Source organism: Myxocyprinus asiaticus, chromosome 44 (assembly GCF_019703515.2).
Source record: "Myxocyprinus asiaticus isolate MX2 ecotype Aquarium Trade chromosome 44, UBuf_Myxa_2, whole genome shotgun sequence".
In the NCBI taxonomy this organism is placed as follows: domain Eukaryota; kingdom Metazoa; phylum Chordata; class Actinopteri; order Cypriniformes; family Catostomidae; genus Myxocyprinus; species Myxocyprinus asiaticus.
Window position 1 is genome coordinate 28,288,027 of NC_059387.1, and position 19,848 is coordinate 28,307,874.

Consider the following 19,848-nt stretch of genomic DNA (forward strand, 5'->3'; position numbering starts at 1 on the left):
GGAGTTCCTATCTATGTTGGGCACTTATTGGCTGCTTTTCTTTATTATTTGGTCCAAGTCATCAATTTAAAAAAAAATGTTTTTTTTTTAATTAAATTTTAGTTTCATAATGAAATAAATTAATATGGTGGCACAATTATATTTTTGTCTACAAAACTAATTTCAAACATTTAAGCACATGCCTTCAGATCAAAAGATTTTTAAGATCATGAGAAACATTTCAGTCAAGTGTTTCAAAACTTTTGACCGGTAGTGTATATATGTATGTTTATATATATAGAGAGAGAGAGAGAGAGAGAGAGAGAGAGAGATTTGGGACATTTAGTATGCTGAATGTCCCAAGTGAGACGTCAGAATAAAATGTGTACATCATCTCGGCTCAAGTGGTTTGTTATGTAAAGTATTTTCATGAAGGCTGAACAATGAGCTTTTGTTGCTCTACACATCAAGTAATGAAGCAACCATGACATAGCAAAAAATGAAAGACTGCTTTAGACCTTTAATAGTTTAATGAATTTTGAGAATACAGAATGAATGTATAATATAAGTACTGTATATTATTAATACTCTTTTCCTTGATGGGCATAAATCATTTTCCAAACTAACAAACAAAAACAATCTGAATTTGATTGTAATCAATTTGTCCAAAATACAAACCAAAAAGTGTACTGTACACATGACAAAGTGAAACTGTTAAACCTCTCTAAAAGTGAGTTTACATAGTCAAAATGTAGCAGGGTTTCCATTTCTAACAAACGCCAAAAAAGCACACATTTGTGTCTGCACAATGTTCTGAATGTTAAACAATGTCCTCTGAAATTCTCAGGCTGGTGGCAAGAGGTTGGTTCGATCTATAAAGTCCTTGTGTGACTTCATAGATCATACAGGGCCTCCAGAACAGTAGCGATGGACCATGCCTGCGTTTCACAACTGAAAGGGCAGTACTGTCCGCTTTCATTGGTCAGCTCAGGTAAGCCTTTCCAAGGTGATCTATATCAGAAAGAATATATAGATCTGAATAGCTGCATACTGCACAAGCCACTGAAATTCTATATTATTCAATTCAAATCAATCCATGGTTCTGAAATGAAATGTGTATATATTTTGTTTTTGTCTATCTATATGAGATCTACCTTTCTAAATGGGCATAAAGTCTGGATAGGACATTCTTCACCAGGTACACGGTTTCATTGTATTTCTCCTGGCCCGTTTTCTTAGCAAAATAAAGTTTGGCTCGTAGGAAATATCCAACTGGCCAAAGCCATTCCTGAAAATGAAATGATAAAGTATGTGCAGTTATAAGAACCAAAATAAATGTCTTATTGTCAGACAATTTGGTTATTTGGTGATATATGCTTAATGTATGAAAACATACAGGTCCTTGGTGATAATTGAAACCTTTCGCACAGTTGTAGTTGTCATTATCCAGGGCATTGTCATAGGTACCACAGTACATGATATCACTGTCAAGACAAACGTAGAGATACCAACAACAGAGATTTCAACAAACAATGACTTCACAGAGCGCACTCTGAACACAAGTAGCACAATGAATGCAACTACTGTAAGTCAACAGTGGCAGGTGTTGTTTTCACTCACTCTGGGTCCAGTGTTTTTATTCCCAAAGGACCTAATAGCTTCTTTTCTGCAATCTCTAAAGCCTTCCAGGCCCTTTCCACTGTAAACAACTCTGGTGCCTGGTAAAAGAAAGTACTGCATGAGAGAATGGCCCAACCCCCCCCCCCCAACAAAATTACAATTATGTCATCATTTACTCACCATCATGCCATTCCAAACCTGTATAACTTTATTTAATGGAAAACAAAAGATATTAGGCAGAATGTTAGCCTTAGTCACCATTAATTTTATATGGAAAAAAGATGCAATGAATGTTAATGGTGGCCGATGCTGTCAGTTCCTTAACATCTGCCTAATTTAATTTTCTTTTCCATGAAAGATAAAAAAAAAATCATACACATCATACAGATTTTGAACAACATGGTGGTGAGTAAATTATAATAGAATTTCTATTTTTGTGTGAACTATTCTTTTAACCCTGCTGGAAAATCTATTTTAATCCTAGTAGCTGTATTTTGGAACATGGTAGCTGGTTTCTAACTGGTCTAAGGTAGTCATTAGTTGGTCCAAGTTAATCTTGGATCAGGAACAAACAAACAACAAGCTCGTCATACAATCTTAAAGGGATATTTAGAATTCAATACAAGTGAAGCTCAATAGACAGCAATTGTGGCAGAATGTTGATTACAAAAAAAATAATTTTGACTTGTCCCTCCTTTTCTTTAACACTCTTAAAATCTTAGGGTCATTTTTACCTCGCTACAGGTTTGGAATACATTACAAATATTGCATAGTTTTTGGTACTGGAACCAAACATTGTGACTTTGTCAAGACCATCAAAACAAACAAAATATTATTATTATTATTTTGTATATGTTTATGAGAAAAAACAATTTTAAACAAACTGTTCCTTCTATTGTCTTAACGGGTCAGTTTTGAAACCTATGGGAAGAACCAGTTGTGACCTTTCACCTTCGGACTTTCTGGATCTTAAAAAGCTTTAAATCGTTTTTTTTTTTTTTACCACATTTTTGTGGTAATCAACATTAATCCACAAATGCTGTCGATTGAGCTTAATTTGTATTGAACCCGGAAAATTCCTTTAAGTTAGTCAAGCTGGATTTTGGAAAATGCTGGATGGTTGACCATTTAACGACCAGCTAATGACCAACTTCCAACTAACTTCTGTAGTCAACAATGTCTGATATCATCAGGCTGAACGTAGACTCACCACCACCATGGCGATGGTAAAGTTAGGCCTGAGCTGGTAATCACACCAGGGACTGGAGGCCCCGTAACTGTCTTTGTAAATGCATCGCTTGTGAACTAGGTCAGGATGCTGCTCATTTGGGTCCGAAGGATCATCTGACACATAGAACATCTTTTCAAAATTCTCCTGGATCCTTTGATTCCACTCCCTATAGGATACCGACTGTTCTTTACCTGGAAAACCACATTGTATTGGTCACCGTTAATCTTTAACATTTACAAAAAGTGACTAAAATGCTCTCAATTGAATATATAATAACTGTGAATTGTGATACTAATGCAGGTGCTATCATTTCAACTTTATTTTAATTGATTGTCTTAGTGCAACCATACAGAACAGTCCAGTAAGTCTCAAAGCTAAAAAAAGACCATGTATAGCAACATTAATCCGCGCTCTACCAAAATGACATTCTGGAAATGATCTAGCCTCATTTCAGAGGATTTTTCATATGGGCTCTTTATTAAGGAAAGAGGAAAACCGTTAGGAAACGGTGGCGGGAGGCCAACACAAAAGTGCCATCGCGCAACATGTCAGAGCTTGTGCACTACCCTGCAGCCCACGTCTCCAACAATACTGAGAATTTCTTATGAAAAATACAACCAAAACATTTCAGAATCCTCCAAAATGAGGTTAAATGCTGCCAGAGTGAAATTTTGACAGATAAATGTCAGTAGAGTGAAATTTGCTTGTGAGAGTGTGTTATAAAGGACGTACCATCTCTGTTTATGGTAACAGAGGAGTATGGGAAAAGTGCATTGTCATTCATCGTCATCAGCCAACGCATTGCTGACTTACACAAGCCAACAATCTCCACTGCAGAGCCATCTCTGCACATAAACAAAACAAAAACACCCACTTGACGTACAGAGAACTGGTTCATCCAGTCTCAGTGCCAGATGAAATCTTTGGTGTTTGGTGGTACAGCCACCATTATTATAGAGATTAAGTATGTTAGCGAGTAGCTAAAGTACCTGGGTGTGGCGGGAACACCTCTATTATGGGCTGTGTCACTCTCTCCCATTTTGTCCATCCATGTCCCACAGTTGAAGCGGTTTCCACCGTAAACAAAGCCTGTCTCGGGATTTACTTTTGCCTCCACATTAAAGCCTGTGGGATAGGACAGTGAGCAAAGCGAGGTATGGTTTGAGACAGTTTCCAAACATTTTGCAACATGCAAACCAGGCCGAACAGTTTCCTCTATGCATGAATACAAAATAACTCGCCTTCATCTCGCAAGATGTGGTCGATCTGCGGCCCAGCGTTTCTCTCTCTGAATTCTATTCCCTGCATATGACGCTGCATGGCCTCTTGAATCACCACATACAATGGCTGGTCGTGGTCCTGAAACATTTCATGAACAAAATCTTAATATCCTTCAGTCAAACTTTGCCATATTAAATTAAACATACAAGCAAGATTTTATGTATTGTACCCAATTAAGTGTTTACCATTTGCATTTAAGGAAATATCTTATAAAATGCGCATATATTAGCATATTATATCAAAAGTTATATTGACTGACTCTACAGAAAATGTCACAAATAACCTTTATTTTTTTTTTTTTTATGTGATCAACATATTTTTGGTCTGTTTTTCCACATGAGAAAGACTGTGAACTTTAAATGCATATATCTGCTAAATTTGTAACATCTTCTGTAACATATAGATGGCGGTAACCCTTATACGGTTTTATTTCTTAACATTAGTTAACTACAATAGTTAACATGAACTAATGGTAAACAAAGCATTTTCAGCACTCATTAATGTAATGTAAATATTTATACATTTTTACATAAAAATTTGTTTATGTTAAAATTAGTTAATACATTATGAACTAACAATACACATTTGTATTTTTATCAAATAACATGAACAAAGATTAATAAATGCAGTAAACGTATATTGTTCATTGTTAGTTGATGATACTTAATGCATTTACTAATGTTAACAAATGCAGCCTTATTGTAACCAAAAAGCTAATATGGACTAAACATTTGGATTTCACATAAAAAATAATAATAATAAAAAAATGGATTTCAAATAAATGACTAAATTTGGATTTCATGTGGTCTTTAAGTTGGAAAATATAATAAAAATTGTGAAACCCAACAAAAATCATTACGTATGCCTCCTCTTAAAGGGATAGTTCCCCCCCAAAATGACAATTCTGCCATCATTAAACCCTAATGTTGTTCCAAACCTGTATGACTTACTTTTTTCTGTGAAACCCAAAAGGAGATGTTAAGCAGAATGTTAGCATCAGTCACCATTCACTTTCATTGTATGGCAAAAAAGATGCAATGAAAGTGAATAATGACTGAAACTAACATACTGTCCAACATCTACTTTTGTGTTCCACGGAAGAAAGAAAGTCATATGGGTTTGGAGCAGCATGAAGTTGAGTAAATGACAGAATTTTCATTTAATGGCCAACTATCCCTTTAAGACTGAACCATACATAAAGTGTCATAAGCAGCAGTAAGATATTGTGTTTACTTCCTCCTTACCACTGTCCCCGGGGTCTGTGGCTCAGAATCGTCAGTGGGATACATACGTGACACAGGACATGTTAGAATGTCTGTGCCGTCAGGCACAATGGTACAATAGTCCTGGATACATTGAAGCCACCACCACACTGCATCACGGCAGTTATACCGTGCTGCAACACCCTGACCCAACAGGTTAGGGATCAGACCATGGCGCATTGTACCAGCAAAGGCCAAGATGATATTTCTGTAAAAAACAGACCAGATAAGAGGACAATTTAGGAGTGATTGGTTATAATAGAATGCAATGCATTTTAAAATCCATTGCTTACTTGGCCTCCAGGTATCTCCCTGTCAAAAGCATGAGACCGCGCAGGGCTATGAAAGTGTCTCGCCCCCAGCAGCGGAAAATTCCGGTGGAGAAATGTGGTAAACCTGCAAAGGGGAAATGATCAAAATAAACCCTCTTAAAACACATTTTCATCCACTTGTGTGTCTATATAACTTGTCTACTAACAATGTCCAACAGTGGACAAACATACTGTACATCACAGCAGAATTCTGGAATATTTGCCTTTTTTCTGATACTCATCTACATTTTCAACACAATGTCATTTTAAATATCTTTAATAAAATGCCTGACACCTTTGTCTTGCTACGGCTAATTTCATAGCTAGCGATTTTTTCATTCTGTTTGCCTAATTTTACCAAATTACAGCTTAATTGTAAATGACACAATAAATCAATCAGACCAATTAGTGAACTGGTTTAACGGATTGACATGAACAGACTCAAAAGAACGATTCGCTCACAAATAAAAAATCTCTATGGCTTGCGAGCAAATCTTACTCTACCAAAGAGCAAAGTTTAGCTTTTTATGTTATTATTAATTTATATTTTTATATTTTAGAGCAGAACATAACTAGAAAAATGTATAATCATTATATAAACTTCCCTGACTTTTCATAGAGTGTTCAGATTTTAATAATATCCATGACTTTTCCAGGTCTGGAAAACAAAATTTTAAAGTTCCCTCATATTTCCAAGATTTCCATCACTGTAGGAACCCCATATTGCTTTTTGAATGACACCACCTTGGTTGATTTCTTCTTAAACCACCACAAACATACAACTTCCTTCCTTTTTCCCCCATGCCATAACCCTCATAAACAATGACACTAATCTCTATCTGACAATAATTTAATTCCATTTCATTCACATGCCTCTAAAATCATCGCCTTATAAAAGGGCATCATCTCTGACTCTCTAATAACCTGCACTGTTACATATGAAATTGTATTTATGACATAAGGAATTGCACTGTATCTGCAACTAAAGGAAAAACCTTCCTTACCTTGAAACTTAAAGGGATAGTTCACCCATAAATGAAAATCCTGTCATCACTTACTAACCCTCATGTTGTTCCAAATGTGTAAATGACTGTATGTCTTCCATGGAACACAAATGGCCATTTTAGGCAGAATTTTAGGGACAGAAATCCAGCGTCACAATTAACTTTTATTGTATAGAAAAAATATGCAATGAAAGTGAACGGTGGTGACTTAGGCTAACATTCTGCCTAACATCTACTTTTGTGTTACATGGAAGAAAGAAAATAATATGGGTTGAGAACATGAGGGAGAGTAAATGATTTTCATTTTTGAGTGAACTACTCCTTTAATTCATCAAATATACATAAACAGTTCCACCCATTTCTAGAAAATAAAATGGGTTTGTGAGCCCAACCTGCTGCAAGAGACACGCAAAACTGCTCCTCTTGATTGGCTGCATTGTTGAGACAGACAGGTACATCTTCAAGTTCAGGGGAGAGGGGGGGCAGGGCCGGCACACGTCCCACCCCACACATCTGAACCGAACCCAGAGCCAGCTGCTTGACCAGAGTTGAACCATTCTGAACAAAGCTGCCATTTCAAAGAAACACACTTACAGGTACACACATTTACAAATAACTCCCTTCACATTGTAAAAATACAAAGAAATTCTTACACTCAGAACGTTCAAGGGCCTAAAACAATAATTCGCCTTTTTAAAATGTCACGTAAAAGCTTTAGTCCGGCTGTAATCGCACCAGTCTGATTTTTGCGAAGTCAAACGTACTTATTTATCTTACCTAGATAAATTCTAGCTCGGCTTCTTCCAGCATCTATCCACGTTAAATGGACCACAGTAGGCCTCGGCGTTGCATGCATTCTCCGATCAACAGGGGTGACATGTGATGTGTATTACCGGAAACTCTCTCTTCCTTCCTTTAAAAACTGTATTCAGTTATGCATTGTGTTATGTATACTTGGACAGACAGATGAAGACTGTAGCTTGACTATGGAAAAACCCACAGTAGCTCGATTATAACTGCGCTTGTAAACGTTCAAACTCATAGACAAAAACTCAAAGAGAACAAACCAAACCTGGACATTTGATTGAAGACGGCATCTACAGCTGTGGCGTATGCCCCAACAATGATGGCATCAAAGTAACATGGCACTAAGTAACGTGGAATACGCTTAAGATATGTAAATATGGCGGAGAACCACTTTCCCACCTACAACAAAGTAGAAAATGTATCATTCATTGATGCTTGTACAGCATAATTAAAATGAATTGGGAATCATGATACAGAGAATTTACAAAAAGTCCCTATAAATGGGAATATGCATTTCCTTTCCTACCTCCCGCAAAGCTCCACCTTTATTGATCAGGCGAGTGCTCACATAATCGATCATCCAATCACCTTGTCTGAGATTGTCACAGAATGGATGCCCGAGATCATTTTTAGGGCGAATTTCAGACAACACCGACACAAAACCTGTAAGAAGCAAAACAGGGTACCCGTGGGTCTTTAAAAAGTCTTACATTTACTTTTTAAAATTTAAGGCCATAAAAAGTCTTCAATAAATTACAAGAAGTCTTACATTTTATTTGCTGAGGTCTTAAATTTTGGGGCGTGAATAGAGAAGACGTTTAAAACAGCAGAATCTGCGTGGGTCAAAATCATCCTCTCTCTCTCTCTCTCTCTCTCTCTCTCTCTCTCAATTCAATTTTAAGTACTTTATTGGCATGATTGTGTTTACATACAATATTGCCAAAGCATTAATACACAAAACAGATAATGACAAGACAAATGATAATAATAAAACAGTAACAAATACTGTGAAGTACATTAAGGCAGTGATTGGTTTCTGAGTGTGTGCATCTCAAAAATGAATTTAGCTGCAACTGTTGCATGATTGTCCTCCCCCAGTAACACCTGCATTTGATCTGTTTCTGCTGAACTGGAAAACTGATTCTAATTGCCTGTTTTGTATTTGTGGTGTCGAGATGCCAAGAATCGTAAAGCTAATAGAATTACTCAGCTGCGGAGTTACACCTGTTATATCTCTCATCTCCATCTCTCTAGAGCTCCATCTGACATATACAGGTATTTTCTCTGCCATCTGAATCAGTCAATTAAAAAAAAAAGTAATAATGTACAAAACAATAATAATAAAATGATATAAATATTATAATATTAATAATATACATCATATGAAAATATGTTATCTATCTTTAATATTTAGTATATAATCTGTTTTCAATATATATCACTAATTATGCAGCACAGTTTTCTTTCATAATTTAATCTGTTATCATTTTCAATACATCTTGTCAACTTTAAACGGCCATTTCTAAAATTACTGATGAGTTTTTACTTATTTGAGATATTGTATTTCACACAAAAATGAAAATTGTCATCACATATTCATGCTGTTGCAAACCTGTCTGACTCTTATTTCAGCGGATATCAAAAGGAGATATTAGGGAGTTTCAGTCACCATTCACTTTCACTGAATGAAAAAAAGATGCAGTGACAGTGAACGGTGACTAACATCTCCTTTTTTGTTCCATGGCAGAGAAAAATTCATACAGACTCAAGGGTGAGCAGTGATGACAGAAATTTCATTTTTAAACTGCCGTTTAACTACCTGTTAAAATATTTGTTAAAGGTATCTGCAAAGAAAAATATATAAATGTTATTCAGCACATGCTTGACCTTATTCACAGCAGCGCCATATTTGATTTTTGACGAGAATGACAACGAGGCTGTGAGGGATAGACGTACAGTCTCTTTGATGAGCTGTACTGCAGTTTAAAGTGTTTCTGGATTGTTCCGCAGACAGAAAACATTGAAAAAATATACTGATATGAAAATCAGATGGGGTCTTGGAGCTTTTTACAGATTTATGCCGTGCGTGCCATTGAAGAGATGGTAAGTCTATCCCTAACAGCCTTGTTTCCATTCCCATTAAAAATCAAACATGGCGCGACTGTGAATAAGGTCTATTGCATCATGTCTTGCTGGAAAACAAGTGACTAAAGAGAAGGGTCACAATATAGGCTACATACTTTAAGCTACATGCATTCATAATTAATTCATTTAGAGTTTTAATGTCGTATAATATTATTTTTTTAAACGAAAACACATAAATGCACAATAAAATATAAAAAAAAAACATGTCCAGAGATATCCAAGTAGCCTCAGTGGTTTTCTATTTACCTACTAATTAATTATTTAAATGTGTTTTTTTTTTTTTTTTTTTTTTGCAAAAGTGGTCATAAATTTTTATTTTATTTGACCTTACAAAGTATTAAATTTAATTCCTTCGAACTTGCAGATATCCTGCAAAAGCATGGCTATGTTCAGAGTGAAATACTAGCGCACTGCATACTATTTACTGTGTAGTATACACTGGATACTGCCTACTATTTACTTATTTACAAAAACAAAAAAAAGTAAGTGAAACTGTACTGTGCTGTATACTGCACAAAAGTAACAGGAGCCAGCTGGTACATGACAGCTGTGCGGTATGTGTAAAGCTCACTCCCCTGGCCTCAGGAGGTGCACTAGCGACTGACGCTAGAGGCTGTAGCCTTTAGCCTCCTTGTTAGCACGCCCGCCTCCCATGCTGGAGACGCCGGTTCAAATCCCGCTCGGAGAGGGTCAAGTAGGACCGGTTAGACATGCATTCAGAAAATCAGCATACCCGGCAAAGTATACTGTACATACTGTAGAAATAGTAAGAGAAGTATAGTAGTAGCTATTCCAACTAAAGCCCATAAAGTTTATACAGTGGCTATTGTCGGAATAGCATACTAACATGTTATGCTTACAATTTCTGCTGTGTATAGTATGTGTACTGTGCACAGTGTGTAAACTTCATGTATGCATGAAATACCCAGTTAACCAGCATCAATACACTGCGTGCAACTGTATTGCAATACTCAGCTTGATCTTCCAATTTCCAGTTGTGATGAATGAATTGGTAGTAATAACAGCTGCAGTTTTTAGCATCTTTTTATAGCATATTGAACAAACAGCCAAAAGTGTATGAAATTTTTACAGATAATTGGATTAAAAATGCTAAATAAAATTTTCCAAGATGATAGCTTGACACCACTTATAAGCAACGTTATGAGGTCATGTGACAACAATGTAGCATACTGCTGTTTATAACGTTTATCTAGGAATAATGGAAACTTTTTTACGTACTTTTTTTAGTAAGCGGTATACAGCATTTTCTGCGCAGTATTCAGTAAGTAGTGAGCTAGTATTACATTCCGAACATCGCCAGTCACATGTCCAGTCACATGACCCAACAACACCTGCTATATCATATGATGTGGCTAATAGGTTATCCTATACCTTGTAGTCCTCCATACTTTAGGGGCATCCAAGATGGAATAATGTAGCAGCCGCCACCATCTTCCTGTTCCTCAGCTTCACAGCGGAACAGTAAGACGTTCAGTTCGGCAAGGGTCAACTTGGAGATTAAACTGCCGCATAATAAAAAATAAAAAAAATAAAAAACTGGCCTCAGTAACTGAATTGACATACTATATTGCAACACTGCGCAAACTGTTAATTTAAAAAAGCACAGTTGATATTTAGCTTACCCAAAAAGTTAATCATTAAAAGTTAATTGTATAAAGGTAAAGGTGACTCACAATTCAAGTGCTATTTTCAGGATGCCAGGAACATTGCTGTCAGTCAGACTGCCGGATTTATAAAGCCGGTTAAACTGTGAGAGTTGAGCTCGTAGGTAGCCGACCATGTTCTGAGAGTCTGGGTCAAGACTCACCCTGTGAGATCAAATATACAGTATGTATAGTAGCAGTCAAATATTTGGAAACACTTCACTGAATTTATGTTTCTCATGATTTTAAAGGAATGTTCCGGGTTCAATACAAGTTCAATACAACACAAGCTCAGTCAACAGCATTTGTTGCATATTGTTGATTACCATAAAAGTTATTTCGACCCGTCCTTTTCTTTAAAAAAAGCAAAAAGAGAGCTTACAGTGAGGCACTTACAATGGAAGTGAATGGGGCCAATTTTTGGAGAGTTTAAAAGGCAGAAATATGAAGCTTATAATTTTATAAAAGCACTTCTTCTGTTAAAACTCATGTATTATTTGAGCTGTAAAGTTGTTAAAATCATCATTTTTACAGTCGTTTAAGGGGTTTAGGGTTTGTTGACCTTACATCGTCATGGCAACTTAGTTGTCAAATTGGCTAGAACTTTACACAGAAAAGGTTAGTAAGCGATTTCTTACACTAAAATTATGTTAACACGCATCTTGTTTACGTCTCGTGGCTTACGATGGCTATACTTCTGAAACTGTTTTAACTATTTTAACATTTACTGATTGGCCCCATTCACTTCAATTGCATGTGTCTCACTGTGACACAGGTTTTTTGCTTTTTTTTAAAAAGAAAAGGAGGTGCACATCAAAATTAATTTTTATAGTAATCAATATTATGCCACAAATGCTGTCAATTAATCTTAAATTATATTGAACCTGGAATATTCCTTTAATTACTTATCAGCTAATATTCAATCAGGGTGACATCAAGATAAGTATTTCACAAAAGGTGTGGTCGAGAGTGGTTGAATTTTTAAGGAACAGTTGAATAAAAGAGGAGAAAAAACTGTGAAACTAATAAATAGCAGAAATGGATTTAGGATTGATTTCGCTGGGCATGTTTGAGTTTTTACCTGAATGCAATAACACTACCAGGAGTGAGTTTTTCAAACAAAATCTCCTCAACAAACTCACTGCGGCCCTTTGTGGTGGCATCTCCCTGTTTTACAATTTCACTGTCCTTTAACTAAAAAAAGAAACACACACACACACACACACACAAAAACACATCTTATATGTAGCCCAACATCACAAAGGACAAGCTCTGGCCACAGACTTTATTATTTTTTTAAATTAACATCAAGTATGTAGGTTAAAACGTACATGAAATTTTAAGGTAGCATATATTTTAGGCGCTGTGACTGGTCACAGTTTCACCTTTTTAATATATATATATATATATTTTTAAGACTTGATTTGAGAGTTTGTAATCACATTTTGCCTTCACCATTTTTAATCATTTAAACCAATGTTAAAAATACAAATATTCAATCTATCAATTAATAGTCTTTCAATTAATATGGCCATAAAAACTGTATGTATGAATATTTTTAAAATAATCAAAATGCTGTTTAAAATTGTTTTAAATGGAGTATAGCAGTGGTTCTATGGTAAGCCAAATTGACTTTTATTCAGTCGCAGAATATGAATTGTTGATATCAACAATTACATTTTCACTAGTTAAAATTATAATTCTTGATATCAAGAATGTAAATTTTCACTAGTGGAAATGCCAATTGTTGATATCAATAATTACATTTCCACTAGTAAAAACGTGAATTCTTGATATAAAAAATGACATCATCACTCGCAGAAATCACATTCTTAATATCAAAAATGGAATTTCAACTAGTAAAAACAATAACTCTTGATATCTGTAATTTAATTTTCACTAGTTGAATTTCGCAATGATCTCTGATACTGTTGCAAGCCAAATTGACTTTTATTCATTCGCAGGATATGAATTGTTGATATCAGCAATTCAATTTTCACTAGTTAGAATGCTTATTCTTAATATCAAGAATGTAAGTTTTACTAGCGGAAATGACAATTGTTGATATCAATAATTACATTTCCACTAGTAAAAACGTGAATTCTTGATATAAAAAATGACATCACTCACAGAAATCAAATTCTTGATATCAAAAATGGGATTTCAACTAGTAAAAACCATCATTTTTTATATCTATACTTTAATTTTCACTAGTAAAGTTTCACACCGATATTTTATTCACTCCTATTCAAAACGCAATTATTGATATCAAAAATTAGTTTCTTACTAGTCGAAATTCCAATTTCACATATCAACAATTCTTTTCTTACTAGTAAAAATAGAATTTTTGATATCAAGAATGTAATTTCTACTAGTGGAAATGCCAATTTTTAATATCAACAATTGAATTCCAACTTGTAAAAATGCTAATTCTTTATATCAGTAATTCGGTTTTCACTAGGGACAATTTTAATTTCTGAAATCTGTAATGCAATTGTTACTAGTAAGAAAGTATTTTAGATATCATTAATTACACTCCAAATTATTTAAATCTGAAATCCATTTCCAGATATCAGAAATACCAAATGTAACATGCTGAAATTCATTTACTGATATCAAAAATTATCATTTTCACTTGCTGTAATTCAACTGTTGATATCAACAATGAACATTTTACTAGTAGCAATGTAATTATTTATATCAGTAAAGGGAGCTCTACTAGTAACAATTATTTCCTTGATATCTAAAATATCTGCAGTTAGTGAAAATAGAATTACTGATATCTTAAATGTGATTTTAACTAGTACAAATACGATTATCGATATCTAAAGATAAAATTTTAACAGGTAAGAATAGCTATGGTAATGAGATTATGAATATTAATGAGACATGGTTTTTCCCACGAATCCACTATTGGTGCCAGTATTAGCAGGTTAAAAAAAAATGGAGGGAGACATTCCATGTGGGTAAAAACAGCTCTTTTAAGTTTTTAATTTTATGTTTAAGAAATGTAAAATGAGAATTCATTTCAATTTTTCTTTTTTGTTCATTGTTAAAAAATAAAATACAAATAAAAACTATATTAGATTTGCATATTTGGGCGGCACTGCAATGCCCCTTTCATCCGATTGACCAACCCGTGCCGTCTTTTACAATACCTTAATCCTTTTAGCCAGAATATAAGTTAGTACTGCTCTGCATATTTGGCTTAAATTTAATTTAATATTGTCCCTAACTACCACTCACTGTAAACTACACATGCCATATGCAAAAAAATCTTGTTGCTGGGCACAAAGCTGGTGCTGTTGCGAGGTGTTGTCTCTAAGCGTAAGAGATCGCAAGCCACATCATATGCTAACTGGGAGTTTAGTGTCACATACAGCTCTGGAAAAAATTAAGAGACCACTCCAAATATTTACTTAAATATTTACTTTGGGCCAAGAGTGGCATAGTCACCCAACTGCAATGTGAAAGACTGGTAGAGAGCATACCAAGACACATGAAAGCTGTGATTGAAAATCAGGGTTATTCCACCAAATATTGATTTCTGAACTCTTCCTAAGTCAAAACATTAGTATTGTGTTGTTTATAAATGAATATGATCTTGATTTCTTTGCATTATTCGGGTCTTAAACACAGCATCTTTTTTGTTATTTTGACCAGTTGTTATTTTCTGCAAATAAATGCTCTAAATGACAATATTTTTATATGGAATTTGGGAGAACTGTTGTCAGTACGTTATAGAATAAAACAAAAATGTTAATGTTACTCAAACACATACCTATAAATAGTAAACCCAGAGAAACTGATAATTTGGAGTGTTCTCTTAATTTTTTCCAGAGCTGAATATAATATATTATTTTTATATTGAATAAATTGTATGATTTTGTAATACATTTGTTTTCATTACATATTAATAAATGTAATGGTGAATGGGATTAAGGGAGTGCAGAAGGAGCAGGTGTAAATTTGATTCATTCCAACTAACATTTTATAAACTAAAACCTTCATGAATGCTACAATATACTGCTCATTATTCATAAATAAGTGTCACTGTGCGGTCCGCGTGCTGACGGATTAACTGTTGAGACACCTTTTGTCAGAATAATTAGTTTTATTGTTTTAAATGAGCGTTTAAAATTTACATTGCTCTTTCATGCTTTTTCTGACATGAGAAACCAGTAACGAAAGAATCGCTCCCTGCATTAAATGCCTCCCAACTGCTGCTGTCTGCCCAAGGAAAAAGTCTTCTTACTTGCTAGAAGCCAAAATCGAGGAGGAATAGCTGTTACAATAGCACATAATAACATAAAGTAATGTTCTAGAATGTTAATATTGTACATCTCTGTGTTACCGTATTTTAATAAAGTGCAAGACAGCATGGAAAAAAAAATTATAATAATGGGTGCACCCTTTCAACCAAAATTGCATTTAATCCAAGCACATAACATAACATTAACTATGCTTCAGATGGGGGTTCTTCTTATAGGCTAAATGTTGATATCTGGTACACTGAAAAAGTCATGTATTTATACACTTTTCAGTTTGTCCGATTGCACAGTTATTTTCCTTCAAAGCCGATTGTCAGGTAGAACATTCACCCAACACTCAAAAAATATTTTAGCATATATACTGCATACAGCTCTGGCAAACATTTGGATTTACTATTTATAGGTATGTGTTTGAGTAAAATGAACATTTATGTTTTATTCTATAAAGTACTGTCAACATTTCTCCCAAATTCCAAATAAAAATATTTTTAAATTTGAGCATTTATTTGCAGAAAATTACAACTAGTCAAAATAACAAAAAAAATGCAGTGTTTTCAGACCTCAAATAATGTAAAGAAACCTAGTTCATATTCATTTTTAAACAACACAATACTAATGTTTTAACTTAGGAAGAATTCAGAAATCAATATTTGGTGGAATAACCTTGATTTTCAATCACAGCTTTCATGCGTCTTGGCATGCTCTCTACCAGTCTTTTTCACATTGCTGCTGGGTGACTCGTGGTGCAAAAATTCAAGCAGGAATTCAACAGACACTGGAATGGAATGGCTGCCATACATGTAGAGATGCTGATTTAAGAAACATTTGGAGTGGTCTCTTTTTTTATAATTATGCATTTTAATTTCATAATAAAATTTCATCAAATTATATTTCAGATATCAATAATTTGGAGTGTAATTAATGATATCTAAAAATACCTTCTTACTAGTAACAATTACATTACAGATATCAGAAATTAAAATTGTCACTAGTGAAAACTGAATATCTGATATAAAAAATGAGCATTTTTACAAGTTGGAATTCAATTGTTGATATAAAAAAATTGGCATTTCCACTAGTAGAAATTACATTCTTGATTTCAAAAATTATATTTTTTACTAGTAAGAAAATAATTGTTGATATGTGAAATTGGAATTTCAACTAGTAAGAAAATAATTTTTGATATCAATAATTGCGTTCTGAATAGTAGTGAATGACATATCAAAAATTCAACTATAGATATAAAAATTATGGTTTTTACTGGTTGAAATTCCATTTTTGATATCAAGAATGTGATTTCTGCGAGTGATGGCGTCATTTTTATATATCAAGAATTCATGTTTTTACTAGTGGAAATGTAATTATTGATATCAACAAATGGCATTTCCACTAGTGAAAATTACATTCTTGATATCAAGAATTAGAATTTTAACTAGTGAAAATTGTAATTGTTGATATCAACAATTCATATCCTGCGAATGAATAAAAGTCAATTCGGCTAGCCAGAGTGGTTCTCAACAGATGGGAGGTGACCAATTTCAGGTCTGATCTGATAGTGTTGCAGACGGCAAAGAAAAACAATGCTAACTGCAAATAAAGGAATGCAAATGCATTCCATACCGATCAGCCACAACATTTAAAACACCTGCCTGATATTGTGTAGGTCCCCATCGTGCCGCCAAAACAGCGCCAACCTGCATCTCAGAATAGCATTCTTAGCTATTAGCTATTCTTCTCACCACAGTTGTACAGAGTGGTTATCTGAGTTACCATAGACTTTTTCAGTTCGAACCAGTCTGGCCATTCTCTGTTGACCGCTCTCATCAACAAGGCTTTTAAAAGATGCAGTAGATGAAAACGTTCACAATATCTTGCACAAAAAGCTCGGAGTTAATGGCCATTTTAATACATTTCTGTGTTTGAGTTCAATTAATATGGTTCCTTTTTTTTTTCATGGTAATTTCTTTTTTTTTTTTTTTTACTTTTGTGCGATCAACAATTTTGGTTCTGTGGTGGCTTGCCACTTCATGTGCAATGTAAAATCTGGGTTCTGAACAAAAACAAAACAAAACCAGTTAAGATCCACTACAGTAAAGCATGTCAACTTCCCAAAAGTATTTAGTTTCAACTTCCCAACCAGCTACCACACCAGGAGCTGCCCTCAGTTCTCACAGAGCAGGTTTTCTGTTTGTTAATCTTTGTTAATCTAAGTGACAACCCCACGCATCATATCTCTGGCAGTACAGCAGCTGCTGGCATTGGTATCGTGTTACCTGAAGGTGTTCACGCAGCTCAACCGTGTAGTTCTGCAAACCGTTAATTAACTTATCATCTTTCACATATGACTCAGCATTTCTCTCTATGGTCCGTGCCTCTAAAATTACCTCCTCGATTGTACCTGCACAATGAGATGGCACTTTACAGACAACATGTCTAACAGGGTAAGCTGGTTTTTAAGTCAAATGAGTTATAAATAAACCACTTTTATTGACATATGAGGTGACAATGATATCACCTTACAAGAAGTGCCACACATAAAACAAGATGAAAATGATGTAAAAGCAGAGACTGTTGGTATGTACCTGGGATGTACATGGGGGCCAGATGTTCTCTGTACTGGTGTGTTTCAGGATTTTTAAAGGCCGTACGAGACACAGTCACAACAGACTGATGTGTACTAGGGCAGTGCCTTGTTACAGCCACAGTGTCTTCATCCAGTTGATCTACATAAATCTGTGACATACATAAGTCCCATAAAGTACACATAACACATAAACACAGACAATCATTAGCATACAGTACACTGAAGCACAGAGGAGTGGAGGTGTTGCTAATAGGTTTAGGTCTAATTAATGTTAATTAAGTAGTTAAAGACACTCTATGAGTCTCAAAGACTCTTCCTGCTGTTGGAGATTGTGACTCATATTCAAGGGCGTAGGTTTGATTTGAAAGTTGGTAGGGACATGAAGCAAGGATAATATTCGAAAATGTTGGTATTAAGAAAATGCGAGAAAGTCAGTCTGGTAATATAGGCAAAACAACATTATTACCTCATTTAAGAAGTCTAATTTCTTAAATTAAATTAATTTCTTATTTCTCTGCCCCACAGTATTAAATATTATGCCTCCCGGTTAGGATGTGATCTGCGAAAAACTTAACTATGTGACTTAGACAGCAAACATTTGTATACGAAAAGTATGCTTGTAGAAATCTATTAATTTGAAGGATTGGACACAAGATACCAATGGAAATCCGCCTGTAAAATATATGTTTTTAAATCTTACAAACAACTGTGACTGGCGCATCCTGAACAGCGCTGTGGAAAGTAACAGGTGCCTCCCGACAATACTGTTTATGCGCTGCTTCAGAAGAGGTAGGACAATAATTTACACATTAATAATAATACTAAGGACCTTTAATAATTGTTAAAATTAAAAAAAACACATAGTATAAAAGAAAGTATTTTTTTGTGTGGTAAAATTGCCCAAATTTTGGCCGGGACATTTCTGATTTTCTGAAAGTTGAAAGGGACATGTCATCCCTGCCTAAATCTACGCTTATGCTCATATTAAATGTTTTTTAAATCGGTTATAAGTAATCATTATTCTGACCTGGGTGAAGCCCTTCTCTGCCAGCTCTTGGTGGAGTTTGTTGAGGGCCAATTTTCCTGCCATTATACCAGTTTGAAGGTTCACCTCCCCGACAGAAGAGAACAGTGGATCAGGGTTCCACTTGGGATAAAAACGCTCTTCCGTTACTACTGAAATCTGAGGAAAAACCAAGGGTCAAGGTTTAGCAAGTTAGCACTGGCAGTTAGCTCCTGCTGTTAGATGCTGCAAATACACCATTATGCAGGCAAAAAAGTTTATTCTGTTTAAATAAAATGTTTTGCAAGCAACATATTAATTGAAAACATTAATTGAAAACAACATTGAAATGTATGTATGTGTGTGTATATATATATATATATATATATATATATATATATATATATATATATATATATACACACACACACACACATACATACATACACTGGCAGCCAAAAGTTTGGAATAATGTTCAGATTTTGCTGTTTCGGAAGGAAATTGGTACTTTAATTCACCAAAGTGCATTCAGTTGATTACAAAGTATAGTCAGGACATTACTAATGTTAAACACAGCACCATCACTATTTGAAAAAAGTCATTTTTGATCAAATCTAGACAGGCCTCATTTCCAGCAGCCATCACTCCAACACCTTATCCTTGAGTAATCATGCTAAATTGCTAAT

The 19,848-nt window shown here is 34.7% G+C and overlaps 1 protein-coding gene across 3 annotated transcripts in view; it reads right to left on the bottom strand.

The window, feature by feature from the left end:
- Positions 1-490: 490 nt before the first annotated feature.
- Positions 491-19,848, bottom strand: part of LOC127434456 (glycogen debranching enzyme-like) — a 34,453-nt gene continuing 15,095 nt past the window's right edge. For all 3 annotated transcript variants that reach the window (XM_051687232.1, XM_051687230.1, XM_051687231.1), the window contains 19 exons: positions 19,187-19,342; positions 18,158-18,308; positions 17,849-17,973; positions 12,386-12,498; positions 11,335-11,469; positions 11,033-11,163; positions 8,022-8,158; positions 7,761-7,894; positions 7,081-7,256; positions 5,667-5,769; positions 5,356-5,581; positions 4,072-4,189; positions 3,820-3,955; positions 3,563-3,675; positions 2,810-3,021; positions 1,600-1,697; positions 1,376-1,463; positions 1,134-1,267; positions 491-990 (listed from right to left, as the gene is read on the bottom strand). In XM_051687232.1, coding sequence (XP_051543192.1) covers positions 873-990; positions 1,134-1,267; positions 1,376-1,463; positions 1,600-1,697; positions 2,810-3,021; positions 3,563-3,675; positions 3,820-3,955; positions 4,072-4,189; positions 5,356-5,581; positions 5,667-5,769; positions 7,081-7,256; positions 7,761-7,894; positions 8,022-8,158; positions 11,033-11,163; positions 11,335-11,469; positions 12,386-12,498; positions 17,849-17,973; positions 18,158-18,308; positions 19,187-19,342 — 2,604 coding nt within the window. In that variant the 3' untranslated portion in view covers positions 491-872. The remainder of the gene's footprint in view (positions 991-1,133; positions 1,268-1,375; positions 1,464-1,599; positions 1,698-2,809; positions 3,022-3,562; positions 3,676-3,819; positions 3,956-4,071; positions 4,190-5,355; positions 5,582-5,666; positions 5,770-7,080; positions 7,257-7,760; positions 7,895-8,021; positions 8,159-11,032; positions 11,164-11,334; positions 11,470-12,385; positions 12,499-17,848; positions 17,974-18,157; positions 18,309-19,186; positions 19,343-19,848) is intronic.